We start from the raw sequence: 19,846 nt of genomic DNA on the forward strand, positions 1-19,846 counted from the left end.
AATGATTTTCCTTGCTCATGGATCGGGAGAATTAACATAGTAAAAATGGTCATCCTACCAAAAGCAATCTGCAGATTTAATGCAATCCCTATCAAAATACCTACACAATTTTTTAAAGACATTGAAAGTTCAATTCTGAACTTCATATGGAAAAACCAAAAACCCAGAATAGCTAAAACAATCTTGTACAATAAAAGGTGCTCCAGAGGAATCTCCATACCTGATCTCAAACTGTACTATAAAGCAATAGTAATTAAAACAGCATGGTACTGGCACAGCAACAGGCTGGTTGATCAGTGGACTCGAATTGAAGACCCAGATATGAATCCACACACATATGGTCACTTGATTTTTGACAAAGAAGCCAAATCCATTCAATGGAAAAAGGATAGCATCTTCAACAAATGGTGCTGGTCTAACTGGAGGTCTATGTGTAAAAAAAAATGCAACTGAACCCATATTTGTCACCTTGCACAAAACTCAAATCCAAGTGGATCAAAGACCTCAACATAAAACCAGAGACACTAAGTCACTTAGAGGAAAAAGTGGAGAAGAGCCTGGAACATATTGGCACAGGAGACGACTTCCTGAACAGAACACCAATGGCCCAGGCCTTATTGTCAACCATTAATAAATGGGACCTCATGAGGTTGAGAAGCTTCTGTAAGGCAGGAGACACTGTCAAGAGAACAAAGCGACAGCCTACAGACTGGGAAAAAATCTTCACCAACCCTACATCTGACAAAGGTCTAATATCCAAAATATATAAAGAACTCAAGAAAATAAACACCACCAAACCAAATAACCCAATTGAGAAATGGAGCTTGGAACTAAACAGAGAATTCTCAACAGAGGAGTATCAAATGGCTGAGAAACACTTAAAGAAATGCTCAACCTCCTTAGTCATCAGGGAAATGCAAATCAAAACAACTCTGAGATTCCATCTTACACCCATCAGAATGGCTAAGATCAAGCATTCAAGTGACACCACATGCTGGCGAGGATGTGGGGAGAGAGGAACACTCCTTCATTGCTGGTGGGAATGCAAACTAGTACAGCCACTTTGGAAATCTATCTGGTGCTAGCTCAGAAAAATGGGAATAGGGCTTCCTCAAGACCCAGCTATTCCAGTCCTTGGAATATACCCAGAAGATGCTCCAGCACGCAACAAGAAAATTTGCTCAACGATGTTCATAGCAGCCTTATTCATAATAGCCAGAACATGGAAACAGCCTAAGTGTCCCTCAGTAGAAGAATGGAAAAAGAAACTGTGGTACATATACACTATGGAATACTACTCAGCTATTAAAAACAAGGAATTCCCGAAATTTGTGGATAAATGGATTGAGCTAGAAATTACCATAATGAGTGAGTTAGCCCAGAAGCAGAAAGACTCAAATGGTATATACTCACTTATATCTGCATACTAGCCCAAGGGGCATGTCCCATAAAAGCCTTCACTTACCAGGAAACTGGGACAGAGGGGAGGACATCTTATTGGGACTCTAAATGAGAAAAGCATGGGCGAATAGCAAAGTAGAAGGATCCAGAGGGTCCTAGAAACCTACAAGTAGAACATTATGATAGGCAGATTTGGGCCCAGGGGTCCCACTCAAACTAAGGCACCAGCCAAGGACAATACAGGCGGTAAACTTTAAGCCCCTACCCAGATCTAGCCAATGGTCAGAACATTCTCCACAGCTGAGTGGAGAGTGGGATATGACTTTCTCACGTACTCTGGTGCCTCACATTTGACCATGTCCCCTGGAGGGGGAGACCTGGTGGCACTCAGAGGAAGGACAGCAGGTTGCCAAGAAGAGACTTGATACCCTATGAGCATATACAGGGGGAGGTAATCCCCCTCAGGAACAGTCATAGGGGAGGGGAATAAGGGGGAAATGTGAGGGACGGAAGAATGGGAGGATACAAGGGATGGGATAAACATTGAGATGTAACAAGAATAAATTAATAAAAAAATAAAAAATTAAAAAAAATCAAGTATAAACTTTTTGTGTATCCTATTTTTTTTCCCATTGATTGACACGTCTTTTTTATGCCAGTACTTTCCTGTTCTATTACTGTAGCTCTTTAACATGTCTTGGAATTTGATGTTCATTGTTATTTGTGATAAAGATTGCTTTGATTATCAGGAGTCTTTTGTGTTTCCATATGAATTTTAAGATATTTTTGTTAATTCTGTAAAGAAAGTCATGACAATTTTGATGGGCCTTGCATTATATCTGTAAATTTGTTTTAGTTAGATGGTCATTTCCATCTAGTGTCTTCCCTAGTCTATTTCTTTACATATTTAAAATTTTCATTGTAAAGTTCTTTCATTTCAATCCTTGCGTTTATTCCTAGATATTTTCATCTCTCTCTCTCTCTCTCTCTCTCTCTCTCTCTCTCTCTCTCTCTCTCTCTATATATATATATATATATATATATATATATATATATATATATATATATCAGTTTTGAAAGCATATTGCCTCTTGTAAGTGTATATGCATTGAGCATATATGTTAGTATTGCATACATGTGTGTACTAAGGTATATTCACCGGCATGTGGAGACCAAAAGTTGTCATTAGGTGACTATTGGGATGCTTTCTACCTTCCAATTTCAGACATGATCCCTCTGTGAAACCAGTACTCATACACTGGGTTGATTGGCTAGCTAATGAGCTCCAAAGATCACTCTGCCTTTTCCTCCTCCCTATGCTAAGAAGAGTTGCAAGCTCTTTCATGTGGCTCCTACAAATTCAAACTCAGTTCCTCGTTCTTTCACAGAAGACATTGTAGCAACAGAGCCTCTCCATCTCTCATATTACCTTAGCATAAGCCTTCTAAGCACAAGGAGCTAGAGACACATTGGACTACAATATCTTATGGTTATACAATTTAATTATATGTAGACAAGACTGAGTGCCTGGCTCTTGCGTATACCTGTTGATACCCTGTATGGTCTGAGTGACAGTTAATCTAGATTGTCAAATTGACAGGACCTAGCACCTAGAATATCCACTTAGGTGACTTCTAGAGACAGACAGTCAAACACTTTTAGCAAAGTGACAGGTATATATATATATATATATATATATATATATATATATATATATATATATATATATATATAGAGAGAGAGAGAGAGAGAGAGAGAGAGAGAGAGAGAGAGAGATGAAAATATCTAGGAATAAACCCAAGGATTGAAATGAAAGAACTTTACAATGAAAATTTTAAATATGTAAAGAAATAGACTAGGGAAGACACTAGATGGAAATGACCATCTAACTAAAACAAATTTACAGATATAATGCAAGGCCCATCAAAACTGTCATGACTTTCTTTACAGAATTAACAAAAATATCTTAAAATTCATATGGAAACACAAAAGACTCCTGATAATCAAAGCAAACTTTATCAAAAATAATAATGAACATCAAATTCCAAGACATGTTAAAGAGCTACAGTAATAAAACAGGAAAGTACTGGCATAAAAAAGACGTGTCAATCAATGGGAAAAAATAGGATACACAAAAAGTTTATACTTGATTTTTTAAATTTTTTATTTTTTTATTAATTTATTCTTGTTACATCTCAATGTTTATCCCATCCCTTGTATCCTCCCATTCTTCCGTCCCTCCCATTTTCCCCTTATTCCCCTCTCCTATGACTGTTCCTGAGGGGGATTACCTCCCCCTGTATATGCTCATAGGGTATCAAGTCTCTTCTTGGTAACCTGCTGTCCTTCCTCTGAGTGCCACCAGGTCTCCCCCTCCAGGGGACATGGTCAAATGTGAGGCACCAGAGTACGTGAGAAAGTCATATCCCACTCTCCACTCAACTGTGGAGAATGTTCTGACCATTGGTTAGATCTGGGTTGGGGTTTAAAGTTTACCGCCTATATTGTCCTTGGCTGGTGCCTTAGTTTGAGTGGGACCCCTGGGCCCAAATCTGCCTATCATAATGTTCTACTTGTAGGTTTCTAGGACCCTCTGGATCCTTCTACTTTGCTATTCGCCCATGCTTCTCTCATTTAGAGTCCCAATAAGATGTCCTCCCCTCTGTCCCAGTTTCCTGGTAAGTGAAGGCTTTCATGGGACATGCCCCTTGGGCTAGTATGCAGATATAAGTGAGTATGGTATTACCAGGTTTTATTGTTTTTTATTCAAACTGAAATGACTCAAGAAATTCTGGGAAATAAAACGTAAGATTTTTCTAGGTCGAATGAAAAAAGGACATCTCAAAGATGTCCTCTCAAATTTGCATGCACTACGACACACAATTTCCATACCCCCAAACCACCCACCATGCACGCATAATAAGTAAGCAATCAATCAATGATTAACTGTAATTTGTATTTATCATTCTACCTTCCTCTTCTGAACTTCCCACCAACCACTTCCAGTGACAACTCTTTCATTCTTATCTTCTATGAAACCATTTTCAGTTTCCACAAATGGGTGGGAACATGCTGTTTCTGCCAAATCCAACAACTTTTTGTTTTCTCTACAGTTTAACAGGGAACCTAGTCAGAACAGTAACTGACCCATACTCAAGAACTCAGAGTCACTTCATACATGCTGATAGATTCCTCACTGTTACTAAAAACTACATCTCCCAGACATCTCCAGTACATTATTCCAAGTTCTGAATGTGATTCTCTCTATACACTATCTTCCTTTTCAGGACATTTGGCCTTGTACTTGGAGGCAATCAGTATCTTAAATATCACACTGTCGCCAGAGTAATGAGGACAGACAGTTCCTGTAAAAAGAGCCCTCAGGATATTTGTAAACCAGAAAAGATGTCCAAGGTGAGGTGAGGATTGCTCATGGGCAGCCTAACAACCGTAGGCCAATATATAAAGTTTGGAAGTGGGAAGAGAGTCGCAGGATACAAGGAATAGTGTCTCCACAGCAGAGACAGAAGTTTCAAGATCTCTCTCTCTCTCTCTCTCTCTCTCTCTCTCTCTCTCTCTCTCTCTCTCTCTCTCTCTCTCTCTCTCTCTCTCTCTCTCCACACACACACACACACACACACACACACACACACACACTTTCAGTGTGTTCTTCTACAGCAGCCCTGAAGATATCAGAATGGTGATCTGGACAAAGTTTATTTGATGACTGTCAGACATTTATAATTGTGGGGGGAGAAAAAGTAGCCAAGACTGAACACCTTTGGTGTTCTTGGGGAGAAGCTGTTGCTCTGTCTCTCATGTGGTTTTTACAGTGTTCAGAACAGAATGTTTTGAGATTCTAGGTGCACCACAGAGTTCTTGTTTCAAAGAAGGAAGTCTGGGCTAAATGGTACACATGTTCAGCAAAGTAGCTGTCAGAGCTTCTATTTTCTCTTTTCTAGCCCTTCAAGGATATTTCCAAGTACTTCTCAGAGGAAGAATGGGAAAGGCTGACCAAATGGCAGAAAAGTGCCTACGTGTTTATGAAAAGAAACTACATCAGAATGACAAGCCTAGGTAAAAGTGTGTTTGTTTGTTTGTTTGTTTGTTGAGATAATACTGGTGTTCCCCAGTCTCTTTTCATGAAAAGGCTTCATCTCATCCTGTAGCATGTTCTTCTCCCATATTTTTTTTCTACATGAGAGAAAGGTAAAGTCACTAACCAAGTATCCTGCTCTTTTTCAACCTGTGCAGAGGTGACAGCAGAGACCAGCCACCATAAGGTTCAAACCTGCAGCTTGAATTTTCTTCACCTGCAGATTCTTGGTCTGCAGGACCTAACCATCCAACAGTGCTGCATCTTAGCACCTTCTCTGTATTTCTTCTCTTTTTTCTCTGTTAAGTTAAAAAAAAAAAGCACTTTGCTTCCTTCCAGGGGTCACAGTTAACCAACCAGTTTTTATGCGTGAAAAGGAACAAATCACAGAATCTCTAATGAAAGAATCTGATGAAGATCATGGCCAGGAAAGTGAAGGTAACTGGGCAGGGAGGGCCTGTGGAAGATTGCATTTTCAGTCAAATTCTTGGAGAGGTCACAGAACTGCTTCCCTTCTTCAAGTCAAGGCTGAGTGGAAAAGTGTTTATTCAGAAAACTGCATAGAGGGGATTGATATATAAAATTCTAAAATATTTTTAAAGAATGTGCTTTTTAGGGATAGTGAGTCAATGGCAACTGTGTCACATGTTCAGGTGGAATAATACTGTCTTGTATCCTATTCTAAACAAGGAGAGACACACTACACAGAAAGAGAAAGATGAGGAGAGAGAAAATGGAAAGGTGGATGGAGGCAAGCAGAAAGGAGAGGAGAGGATCTAGCTTATTTGCATGTCAGGGAATAGACCTTCCATAAGATAAAAAGATAAATAGTCTAAGAATCTATATCCTTGTACATTTGAAGAATATGTATAATCAGGAGACAGAATTCGAGATGTGTTCACTTGCTCTTTTGCTCTAAAATAACTTTTCCAAAAAGAGGCAGAATGCCCTATGTCCCATAGACCTGTCACTCCTCAGGAAAGCAGGCCAGATGTACAGCACTGTAAGTGACCTTAAAGCCAAAGCCTGGTATTTAAGTACAGCTTTTGATACTAAATGAGAATTATTCCACTGTGTGAAAAACAGTAACACTGGACTAAAATACCCACACTTTCTCCCACAATTAATACCTGAAGATTCACTCATTAAAACACGAACTCTGGTGCCCCATATTTGACCACGTCCCCTGGATGGTGACACTCAGAGGAAGGATAGCAGGTTACCAAGAAGAGACTTGATACCCTATGAGCATATACAGGGGGAGGTAATCCCCCTCAGTCACAGTCATAGGGGAGGGGAGTAAGGGGAAAATGGGAGGGAGGGAAGAATGGGAGGATACAAGGGATGGGATAAACATTGAGATGTAACAAGAATAAATTAATAAAATATAAAAAATGGTAAAAAAGTAAGCCAATTCTTTTCATTATTCTACAAGTATAAGTGTAAAATATTCAAATGTTTCTGCAACCTATTTAGTGCTGTGGGGGAAATAAAAATAACATAATAGAATAGGATAAGCTGTGATGAAGCTTAGCTCACATTTTATAAAGTAATGACAGTGGGAACTTTCTGAGCTGAAATTTCAATGTACAAATAAAGCTTTAGTAAAGAGAAGGAGAAGCCATGCTCCACTTCTCCTCCATCAATGGACTGTAAACATTCATTCCAGCCTGAATTTTGGAAATATTTGCTAACAAGTAACACCTTCTAACTTGTCACCCTCCTGTAGATAAACATTCGGAGTGGACATTTGGCATGGCAAAGACAAAAGGCCTGAAGGTGGGTATTGTTTCTTTCTTTTTTTTTAAGATTATATGAGGTTTATTAAATGAGCATGGGGAGAGAAGGAAATGGGGGTACCCCAGAGAGAGAGAGAGAGAGAGAGAGAGAGAGAGAGAGAGAGAGAGAGAGAATAAATGAGAGAGTAGAGTAAGAGAAGGGTAAGAGTAAGCAAGAATGGCAAGATAGGTCTGTCCTTTATACTTGACAGAGCCACGCCCCCATGCAGGTAGGCAATGACATCACAGGTAGGCAGACTTGAGCAGAATTCTAACATTCCTACCTTTTCCTATAATTAAAAAATGAGGAACATTGGACTGTTTTTTATATAAGATAAGTTGAAATATATAAATGTAGGTTCATTGGAAGCAGCTTTTGGCTGCCATGTAAAGGGGAAAGAGAGAGAAAGAAAAGCAATAGCAACAAAATGTCCAGATTATTTAGTGAAGGGGAAGGAAAAGATATGCCCTGAAAGTTCACGATGGAGGGCAGGCTATGTCAGCCATGTCCTGTAGCAGATAGGGAGCAAGGTGTGCTGGGGGAACCTGGAGCTGTTTGTCCTGGACCTGGAGCACACCATTTCAGCCTTTTGCGAATGGATAATGGGCAAAGTAATCATCTTAACTACTTTCTGCTGATAGCAAGGTGGTGATAGTGGGTCAAAAGGACTGAAATGCTGGCCAGATTCCAAAAGAACAGGCTGTAGATTTGTTGCCCAGGGTCTGAGAGCATCTGCAGCTAGGAGGGGCAATGCAGGTCCAGCTGTTATGATCTCTGAGGTTGGACAGGAGCAATTGTGGGTAGCTGTTTTGACAATGTCCCAGATGTAGGAAGTCTGGCAGGATACTGGAACATGTATGTGAGCAGAAGACAAAGTTAGTAGGTTAGGGAGAAAATTCACTTTAGGTGTACATTTGAAACTCTTGGAAGAGCAGAGAGAAAAGGCTTGAAAATAAGGAAAGAGACAATGCTGACAATGCTTGAAAATTTTGGGAGAGCAAAGAAAAGGTTTGCACATGGGAAGTTTCCTTCCATCTTACCCTAGGAAAGGCTTGAACATGGGAGAGCAAAGAAAAAGTTTGCATATAGGCAGCTTCCTTTCATTTTACCCTATTGCTGGCAATGATTAAAATGGTTTAGTTTTGAATCTGCCCAAGTTTGGTTGCAGAGACATGTAAGCTTAGAAGCCCTTAATGTGGGCATAGGGATTTGAAATTCTCCAGAAGGCATCACAGAGTAGCCTGAAGAAGCAGCAGATGGACTGTTTTCCATGGGACAGTGGAGCCAGTAATCTGTTAAGACATGCCCCAAAATGGATCATGACTCAAAAAGAACTGCTGCACAGACCGTTCCAGCTGCTCATCAGTACTGGACAGTGACCAAAAGGGTGTGGTTCAACACCTGAGCTGGCCCCGAGGACACAGCCCACCTAGTGCTAGGATTTTGTGGCGGTGGGCATTGGTGGAGAAGGCAGTGCTGGTGGCGGCAGCAGGGCAGCAGGAAGAGCTGTGTCAGCGTTGGGTTCACCCAGTCAAAAATGTCCTAGTTGGAGGTTAGCGAGAAGAAACAGCCACAGTCGTATAGACTGGGGTTGTCAACTGGTGTTGGGTGCAGAAAAGTAGCAGTTGGGTAGTTAGGGAGAGGTGAGTCCCCAAACCAGTGAAAAGGGGGAGGAATTCCACCCTTTAAGATAGGCAATATGTGAGAAATTAGGCTGTTGATTGACAGTACCTATCTAGATTCCATTTGAACTGAGAGGTGGATTTTCCATAGCTTACAAGAATCATTTTAAGTTAATAAGGGGGAGATAAATTTTAGCACTGTGAAATACACATTGTTAGACTTGAACACATTGTAGGAAAAGGCAGTAGATATATAGCGCAGTAGAGGCTTGGGAAATGAGCTTTGTGTTAAAAGCACAAATACTCTTTGAGGTAAGCTTACGAAAGGCAGAAGCCTCATGGAACTTTTCTGACACCTGTGAAATGGGAACACAGGGGGGACAGAAATCTCCTATAGAGCAGAAGGCGAAAGCTCACTTTAGAATCAGTACACATCATGAAAGATGGACTTCTTCCCTCTATTTAGAAGACTAGAAGTATATAATTTGAGTATAATGAGAAACATTTTAAGAAAAAAAGACAAACAAAAGGAAATTTAAAATCTTGAGCTTGGAACAACAATAGGATAGTATAGTGGAATGTTTTACCATAGTTAGACTAATAAATCAGAGCTCTGTTTATCAGTGTGAACACTCTGAACAGTTAATACAACAATATCATAGCATAGCAACAGGAAGAAAGAATCCTTTTAGACATGTTGACCTTCATAACTCGCATTTACCAACTTAAAACACATTTTTAGACCTTCTAACATTTAACTGCAAAACACCTTCTTGGAAGCTTTAAGAAGGTGAAATTGCTGTAAGTATAGATTGTCCTTTAGCTAAAAGAATGGTAACAAGGTAGACTGTATCTAGACCTGGCAGTTAAAGTTTGGTCTCCTGCATATGAAGAGGGCTAGGAAGGTATCTAAAGCCTCCAATGATAGAAGTTGGCAATGTAAATATGTGATTATGAGTATGAGGTTAAAACAGACCTGTAGTGTTACCCTGGGTTTGGTGAGGCTGCTGAATCTAGGAGCCATCTGTACTTCACCAGGTCAAGTTGCTTGAAGGCTGGGAGTGTCTACAGCTCTTATGCTAGTTGAACCTCCAGTGGCTGTGCACAGAGGACAAGCCTGCTTGTGAGCATTAACATCCATAGGCCAATTTGTCAACAGGATAGGCTGTGGGACCGGTGTCCCATTCTGCCTGTAGCAGCGGTGAGACCAGTGTCTCCTTTTTGGCTGCATCTGAAAGAGGTCCCTGGCAGAGTTGGCTCAGGCTGGACCCCAGTGGAGGGGACATTAAAGACCTCTATTTCCTTCCCTCTGGGGTATTGGCTAAAGCCTGGAATATAGTTTTAATATAACAGAGCCTGTTGGGAAGGCTACTCTAGAGTTTTAAAGATTTTACCAGTTCCTATATTGGGGTTCAGGAAACATCCTCAGCCTTTTATTTAAGATGGTAGTGAGGCTGTAGTTTTGTCTATCTTAAGAATATTTAAATAGACAACTTTGATTATAGTTTGCCTTAAAACTTAAAGACTAAGACTTTAGGCTTTATCCCTGTTAAGTTGGAGGTTAAAAACTGTAAGCACTGTCCAAAACCACAGTCCATAAAAAGAAAGTATAATTGTTCTTTTGTATAATCAATAACATTACATTTAGGATTTTAGGTTAAGCATGTTGTAAGACAGTGATTTAAAACTTAACATTGTAAACAAATAAATATTAATACAGCAGAACATTATAGAATAATTTAAAAACCATATCAAACCCATTAGCCAGGAATGGTTGAATCCATGTTAGCTGGTGACAGGAGGAACAACATTTATTTACTTGTCTAGGAATTAGTAAAGACATAAATTAGAAACAAAAACATTTTGTATCAAGATAAAATCACATCCAAAGCAATTGTACATTTCCTTTTTTTTTAGCAGAAAAATAAATCAAAGACAATTTTTATTTTGTAAGAGTAGGACTGGAACCAGTCACTGCGTGCAGGGCGTTGACTCCACCCCTGGCCTGCCTAAGGGACATGAGGGACTTAGGGAGCACAGACTGCACATGTACATCTCTAGTGAATAGCCCACAAATCTGCGTTGGGAAATGGGGAGTGGCCAGGGCAGTGGCAGGAAGCAGGCGGCAGTCATGGATTTGCCCTTAAAGATGGCAGTTAGCCACATGTTTGACCCTAATGCTCTATCCCCTCTATCCTGAACCAACATGGCAATTGTAAGGGTGGGCAGATTTGAAATGCTATGGGGCTATAGTGACTCAGGCTGGCTGAACGCAGTGCAGCCAGGGAAGCAGTGGGCTCTCTGTTGACCCTGTCTCATCCCATCCAGGCTTGGCCCAGCTCTGTCTAAAGTCCCGTCCTGTCTGGGCTTTGTGTAGTCCGTGCAGCAGGAATAACCCAAACAGAGAGATGTCCAGGGTTGGGGAAAGTGGGGATAGTGGCAGAGAGGGTACTTACATGCTGCCAGTTGGTAGGATGCGGCCATTGAAAGTCATTCTAATAAGAGGGACCTAAAATTAGTCACACTCTGTGATTGGCATTTGCTTACCAATAATCTGGCAGTCTGCTAGTCCATTTCTGAGTTCACCACGAACAGAGCCATGGGGGGGGGGGTGGAGGTGCAGCCATGCAGCAGAGTGAATCACCTACTCTGAGAGAAAGTGCAGCAGCAGAAATTTGTCTCAGCTAAGAATCACAGTCTGAAGGCAGGGTGTTGATGGTTTAAGATAGGAATGAATGGAGAGTTAGAATGATATTTGGAAGAATGGGGTTCAGTATAAAGAATTCCCGACTTAAGTTAATCATGGAAGAGCCTTTTTTTGTACAGGGCCACCAATTTTATGTATGAGAATAAGATAAGAAGATAATAAGGTACTAGATGCCAGATATTAGATTATATGAGGTTTATTAAATGAGCAAGAGGAGAGAAGGAAAAGGAGGAGGGTACCTGAGAGACAGAGACAGACAGAGAGACAGAGAGAGACAGAGACAAAGACAGACACACAGACAGACACACAGAGAGGAAGAGGAAGAATAAGAGGGAGAGTAGAGTAAGAAAGGGGTAAGAGTAAGAGCTTGCTTCTTGCTATAGGACTTGGCCACATTTGTCTCTCAGTTCATGATCACATTGGTGAGGAAGGAAGATGTAAAATGCCCAGCTCCCACACCCTTCTCATCTCTTTATTTTCTTCCCCTTTCCTTATAATTATGTTTTCTATTCTTTCTCCTTACTAATTTCTACTTGTTTCTTCTACTCCATTTTTCTCCTTACTACTATTATATCATAACCCAGACTGTTGAAATGAATTCATGCCTTCACTGGTGTCTAGGGTCCATGTGAAGCCTCCCATAAATTAGGCTGATACTTCCATTCTACTGCCTATTTTCCAAGAAGGAGGCCGGATCTGGTATCTGCTCTGTGAAAGGGTCTTTCATATGACTGAAAATGATAGGGCTTTTACTGTGAACCTCTCTCACTGCAATCTCCTTCAAAACATTCTCTATCAATTCGATTTTCTGATCCACAGTCCCACAAAGAGGAACCCTCAAAGGAATCTTTTTACAACATGGACGCTTCCACTGTTGTGGAAACCAGTCTTTTCTAGATGATTTTAATGGACCTGGGAGTTGGTGGCTAGCAAGAAGACAGTTGAGAGTTAAATTCAAAGAACCCTATTATTATTATTATTATTATTATTATTATTATTATTATTATTATTATTACTCCACTTAGCCATATTTTTAATATCTTGTCAGGTTTGTGTGAGATCATGACACTGAGACTTTTATAGTGTGTGTAGGGAGATTTATCAAATCAAAACATACAAGAAACAAAAAATAAAGTATTTCTAAGCTACAATCTTATCTTTTTCATCATGTTCTACATGCATTCTCTATACCGTGAATAAACAAGATGAAAGATATATAGCTAAAAATTTTTGGCTTATGACACCTCTAGACCTAAGTAGAATTGATATAGGTGCCACTTTGTCTAATTCCAGAGGAGGTGTTCTCATCTGGATTAGGTGTGATGACATACCTGTTACTACACTTTTTGATGCCTAGATCATTGTGCCTCATTTGTTTAGATTCCTTTCCTTACAGCATCTCCACACACAATCCTGGTATACACTGTTCTCTTCCTTCTATTTATTATTTCATTTACTTTCCAAATGGTGTTCCTCAAGCAAATGTACAGAAGACATATATTTCTTAGAATCCCTGTTTTTCAGACACTACATATTCCTCCTTTCTCTTTCTTTACCAAATTTTACATATGTCACATTCCCACTTTTATGAACATCATTTAAGTTTTCATAAATATTTGTCTGGAAAAGGGATAAAGAACATCTTAGTGCCAGAAATATAATTCATTTAGTTAATTCTTTACCCTCCTAAACTTCTGAGTTCTTCTGAATTCAAGCACAATACTGACATAATATTCCAGATGTGAGGTAGCACACAAATAATACATGAAAAGGACCTACACATCAACACTTTGTCTTGGAAGGGGGTCTTGTCCAGGTTGTATTGCTCAAAACAATTTAGAGACAAATTAACAGTTTTTAGCAGAGAGTCAAAAGAGTTGTATGCCATTAATAATTTACCTAAGAAGTGAGAGACATATTTAGTGTTGTCTGTTGTCACTGGTTAATTGTACCTGTAGTGTAAATAACGGTTTGTTTGTGCTTCTGCTAAGTAACCCTAATTAAATTCATTTGGTTTTCCAACATGTAAGTAGAGATCCAACTAGTTGAGATGTGGAAGGCCATCAACATGAGATTGAGACAGACAAGAGAGGGTAATGGGTTGTTAATGTTTTCATAATATATTTTATACATCCCTGAAAATTTCATAAAGAAGTGACATTTATGTTCATAAAATTCTTAATAAAATGAATGAAATGCTTTGTAAGCTCTAAAGCACTGAAGAAATGCTACTGATACATTTTACATTTCTCCTCTAATATTTGAAAGAAGCAGAAGGAGGCAGCATGGGAAAGAAACTACCAAAACAGAGTACCAGGTGCACAGGTCTTGGGAAGTTCTCAGAGATGCCCGAACACCGAAGGGAAAGCTGATGGCAGCAGGTGAGAGAAATCAATGGGAGAAATACCAACTTAGCTTTCCTGGATCTGTTCTATCATGTTGTCTGAGTATGTGGCATTCTTCACAAAGATAGGATGTACAAAGCTACCATCACTGTCTCAGAAATTAAAACAGGACATTGTAATTACACTCTAACTTGTTAACTTACCCTCCATCTAAAAGCCACATGGCACAGGACAAGTCTTCTACATGTTCTGAGTTTCACATCCTTAGTCCAAAGGATATAATTAAAGAGCTGCTGTTTATAAACTCTTTCAAGCTTTTCACTGAATCCAAGTTACCCAACAACTTGAAAATTGCTCATATAGTTACCTCTATAGGAAAACCTGGACTATGAAATATAGACAGGTGAGTATTCTAGTGAGAGGTGAGATGGGAAATCTATCTGAACCTGATAGTGTGTGGGGCAGATGCTCAAAGTTGAAATGGCACTTGAACAGTATTGGTGCTGCTGTAAAGTCAGATTCTCTGAGGCAGATAATAGGCTGGATCATAGAGAAGAGGTATATCACTGGGAATGGGATCAGTCATCTGCTCACCTGATAAAAATGGAGATGGACTCTTCTCCCCAGAACTGCCTCTCATTTAGCAACCCTTCCTCATATTAGGACCCAATAGGAGTCATGAGAGTGCCAGAAAACAAAGACTGCAAAAAATCATATCCTAATATTTGAAAAAAGTAGTGATAATGAAAAAATGACTGACCTGTAAGTGAACTCTTGGCACCTTTTCTTTACACTTGACATTGAACATTATTGCTATGGTATAGTTCTTTGTTCCTCCAAATAATTAATATAACATAATCTCTTGAGGTACAACATTCAGACTTAATGAAACATCCCATGCTTTTTCTATTCCTATTATTTATATCAGAGTCATTTCCTGTCTGTGGTGCACTGGGTTCCTAAACTTCAGGTCAGCTTTCAGTGTGCAGGCCAAGTAGAGGCCATATTAGGTAGTCATTGTGACCTAAGTAAAGGGTTTATTTGGGACACTATCTCTGAGTTGGGGCAAAAGAGAAGTATATAGGCTTTGCTAGGCAGGAGGATGGGTTGATGACTGAATTTTCAGTGGTAGAAGGAACCACCATTGCACAATTCTTTTTCTTCTCTCTCCTTGTCTCAGTGCAAAGCAGAGTGAAGAGCTAATAAGAAATTGATGGTCAGTCAGAATCACAGAAAGCAACTCTGGAATCCAAATTATCAAATGAAAAGAAAATTCCTCACAGTGAAGATTTAACATCAGTATTCTTACTCTGTGCCAAGCACATTCTGAAACCTTTTCTGTGTTTGCTTGTTTACTTGCAGGACTGCTGGGTTTTGTTGTTGTTGTTTTGTTTGTTTTTTGTTAAGATTTATTTGTATTTTCATTTAGGGGTATACATGTCATTGCCATGCATGTGTATGCCACTTAGGTTTGGGTTCTTGCAGAGATAGGAAGAAAGCATTGGATCCCTTGGAAATGAAGTTAGGGATGGTTGTGAGCTACCCATTGTGGGTTCAGACAACTGAATTTAGGGTCCTCGAGAAGAGCAGCAAGTGATTTTCACTGTCAAGACATCTCTGAAGCTACCAAAGCCTGGTATTACAATGTGGAAAATTGCTTAATAGTTTTTTGAAACCTCATAATAAACACTGTATCACCATTGTTGTAACTTTGTGCTACTCAGTAAGCATTGTTTTCACCATTTGTGGAGTACTCTATTAGCACTACTCTCACTGAGTGTCAAGCACTGTGTTAACATTTTTCATGCTCTGTGTCAAACATTCTGTTTCTATTGCTCTGACTCTATGTCAAGCATTCATAAGTATTACACGTACCAAACACTGTATGTGAAACTTGCTCTTACTCCACGTAGAACTCTGACAGCATTGTGTTTATTCTGATAAGCACTCTTATAGAATTTTACTTACTATGTGGCAAATATGTTAGATATCTGTATTTCATTGAGCAAGGAATAAATATAAAGTATGTTGTCTGCTGTTTTGAAACTATTTTAGAATCATATTCTATCAATCATCTTCTGTATTAAAGTACTCTACCCTTCTCTTGCCAAAATATACACATTGCAAATAATGATCTTTTGTAATTAGGGAGAGAGAAGGAAGGAGAGAAAGAAAAGAAAACAAACCACCATGTACAACTATCATCTGCTCTGTTCCACATGAAATGTGTCTGGGCTAGTACCTCTCACTGTGTTTACTAGTTAGTACATGCTGCACAGGGAAAAACTTATCCTTCATTGCTCTGAATCAGTCACTGTCACCTAAAAGATGTATGTAAAAGTTTCCCAATGATGTTCTCTCTTTATTTTTGTTATACATATTTGCATATGAGGTGTTTATTCATGACTAATTCTTAGAAAAAGTTGATGCACAACAGGTGTTATATATTCAACAAGAATCTAATGAACATGATTTGTATGCTCCACATCACCCTATGTCCTTGAAGATTGGTTTTCTGATGAATATTTGGATTGTGACAGTCTTCTCCTAGTATATACTTGCAAAGTATAGGGATGATGTAGTCAACTTTGATTAAGTGAAAAGGACTCTTATTTTAGAATATTACATTGTATGTTGCAAGAAATGAAAGTCTCTCATGTCAGATGATATGTACACTGGTGTTACCGGTGTTATAATGCATTCTCTCATGTTTGAAACTCTGAGTTCAACCCTCAACACTGAAAAAGAAGAAATATTTCCAATAGTCTTGAAAGAATATCTACAGATACAGTCATTACTGGTGCAATTTTGACCTTGCTCTCACACAGCTTTCAAAGAAGAAAATTTGACTTTCTCATCCTCATTTTATAGGAGCTGGAGACCCTGGTAGATATGAAACATCTAGTCAGATAGCCAGGGCTTATCACCCAGAGAAATACAGTAGTGGAAATCATTGCATGTCACAAATGCTGAAGAAGACAAGTCAGGAAGGGACAAGTGAATATACCAGGATACATCCTTAATTTCTGGATACAGGATGTTGTTTCATTTTCTTAGAACATGAAGATTGAGGTGAGGAAAAGACAGGAGGAATAGTGTAAGGAAGACAAGGTAGGATAGAGCTAGGTGTACTGTGTATGTAGAAGGGTGTTGGATTCACAGCAAGGTAGAGACTGGGACAGGTGGGGATTATCACTTTATTCTCCATACAATTATGGGTGAGATACTTTACATTTGAGTCATGTTTCCTTCTAGAACATAATATTTATGGAATAAGACTCAAAGAAATGTTGCACAGATGCTGAGAAATCAGAGAGAATGCTTTTGAGAAGAAAATAGATTATTGGTGTTTTGACTCATTATCGTTCTCTTTCGTGATCCCTGACAATTTCCTCGAGTGGGTTAGCTTCATGGAATCACCAGAATTTATACAAAGAGATTGTGGTGTTTCAGTACAGGGATTAAGTTTCCTAAATCAGATACTGGCATTTATCTGATTCTTTCACACTTGTCACTAGGGAACACAAATCAGTGACTATTATTTGACTATAGGCCAAAGAATTAAAAGAATTTTTGCCATGTGACGTCATTTGCAGCATCAGTTCTTCCTGGCTTTATAGGCAAATACCTTCCTTCAGATCATCCTGTAAATTATAGAGTTGACAAATTCTACAATTATCAAACCTGTGGGCCCTAGATATGTTTCTAAATAGAAAATTATTTTAAGTCATCATTTAAAAGTAATATTGTGATACAAAACACAAGGAAACCAGTCTGGTATTTACCTGAAAGCTTAACTTTTACTGGCTAGTTTCTCATGATGATGGAAACTGTTACTTATGCTACCAGAGAAAGGTAATTACCAATTTCACAAGCTGTGAACTCTACAAACTGCAACAGTTGTGGGATGAATTTCTTTTCTTGTCTACTCTATTTATTGTTTTGTAGGCCTCTTGAATGCTTATTGGCATCTCTTTCTTGAGATTGGGGAAATTTTCTTCTACGATTTTTTAAAAAAATATTTTCTGATGTAGAGAAAGAGGAACACTCCTTCATTGCTGCTGGGAATGCAAATTTGTACAACCACTTTGGAAATCTACCTGGTGTTTTCTCAGAAAACTGGGAATAGGGCTTCCTCAAGACCCAGCTATTCCACTCCTTGGAATATACCCAGAAGATGCACTACCACACAACAAGAACATATGCTAAATCATGTTCATGCACACAACAAGAAGATTTGCTCAACCATGTTCATAGCAGCCTGATTCATAATAGCCAATCATGGAAACAGCCTAAGTGTCCCTCAGTAGAAGAATGGATAAAGAAACTGTGGTACATTTACACTATGGACAAGTAACATAAAATTCCAAATCTATCAGAATCACACCCAACTTTTCAGCAGAGACCATAAAAGGCAGAAGGAACTGGACAGATGTTTTGCAAACCCTAAGAAACCACAGATGACAATCCAGACTACTATACCCAGCAAAACTTTCCATAAACATAAATGGAGAAAACAATATATTCCACAACAAAACAAATTTAAACAGTACCTATCCACAATTGCAGCCCCACAGAAGATAATGGAAGGAAAACTTCAAACCAAGAAAAACACAGGAAATAGATAAGTTCAGTTTAGCAAAACAGAAATTAGACAAGTACATAAACACACCCCCACAACCAACATCAAAATAAAAGAACCTACAAATGGATGGAACTAGAAATGATCATATTGAATGAGTTAACCCCGAAGCAGACTCACATGGTATATACTCATTTATAATTGGAAACTAGCCCAAGAGGCATGTCCCATGGAAATCCTCACTTATCAGGAAATTGGGATAGATGTGAGTACATCTTATTGGGACTCTAGATGAGAGAAGTATGGGAGAAATAGAAGGATCCAGAGGGTCCTAGAAACCTACAAGAGGAACATCATCACAGGTGGATCTGGGCCCAGGGGGCACTAACCAAGGACAATACAAGCAGTAACATCGAACCCCTACTCTGATCTATCCAATGGGCATTCTCCACAGTTATATGGAGAGTGGGGACTGACTCTGACATAAACTCTGGTGCCCCATATTTGACCACCTCCCCTTGATGGGGAGGCCTGGTGGCACTCAAAGAAAGAGTATGAAGGGTGTTGAAGAACAGATATTTTAGTTCTACAATCAAGTTTAGTTGGTTAGGGGATAAGGTCTTTTTAGATCACGATAAAGGAGTTAAGTTAATAGAGATTATATAGGATAGATATTGAATTTCATTCAGAAATTTAGACCCCCACTGCTAATTGTAGAGAGAATAAAAGACTGTGGAATGCTTAGTCTTTAATTTAACATAATGCCATTCTCCCAAAGTTTCAGGGATATTTTAGAAATAGGATGAGTAAACATTGGAAAATATGCTGAATAATATCAAAGAAACAGAGTTTTACCAATAGAACAGGATAGTTTTAGATATGAATGCTGAGAAGTTGTAACAGCATGGGAGGTGGGCAATAAATCTCACCACTGGATGAGCAGATTGTCACATTTAATAGCTACCAGGAGATGAAAACTCATTTTTCTTTAATTATGTGAGCTCTGGTAGTTCAACCCTATACCCAGCCAGCTCCACTCTCAATACTAAGGAGACACCACAGGCTGGATTCAAAATGAGAAAAAAAAACTGAATAAAATTCAAAGTTGGATAGAAAGTAGAGGAAGGGCACAGATGATGGTTATAGCATGTGTTGAAGAAAATAAGGTAAATTTTAGGAACACATTTTATTACACTCTCAAAAAATTAAAACGTTGTTTTTAAATTACATATTTTATATTTTAAATTCTATATATATGTACAATGAAGTTTGATCATATTTGCCCACACACCTCTCTTAATTATTCTCAGGTGC

The 19,846-nt window shown here is 38.9% G+C and overlaps 1 protein-coding gene across 1 annotated transcript in view; it reads left to right on the forward strand.

Moving 5' to 3' along the window:
• The first annotated feature begins 4,749 nt into the window (after positions 1 to 4,749).
• The window catches only part of LOC127184696 (protein SSX1-like), a 57,989-nt gene continuing 42,892 nt past the window's right edge, over positions 4,750 to 19,846 (forward strand). Inside the window, exons 1-3 of the mRNA XM_051141043.1 lie at positions 4,750 to 4,815; positions 5,364 to 5,478; positions 5,837 to 5,929. Coding sequence (XP_050997000.1) covers positions 4,750 to 4,815; positions 5,364 to 5,478; positions 5,837 to 5,929 — 274 coding nt within the window. The remainder of the gene's footprint in view (positions 4,816 to 5,363; positions 5,479 to 5,836; positions 5,930 to 19,846) is intronic.

The sequence above is a fragment of the Acomys russatus genome, chromosome X (genome assembly GCF_903995435.1).
Source record: "Acomys russatus chromosome X, mAcoRus1.1, whole genome shotgun sequence".
In the NCBI taxonomy this organism is placed as follows: Eukaryota; Metazoa; Chordata; class Mammalia; order Rodentia; family Muridae; genus Acomys; species Acomys russatus.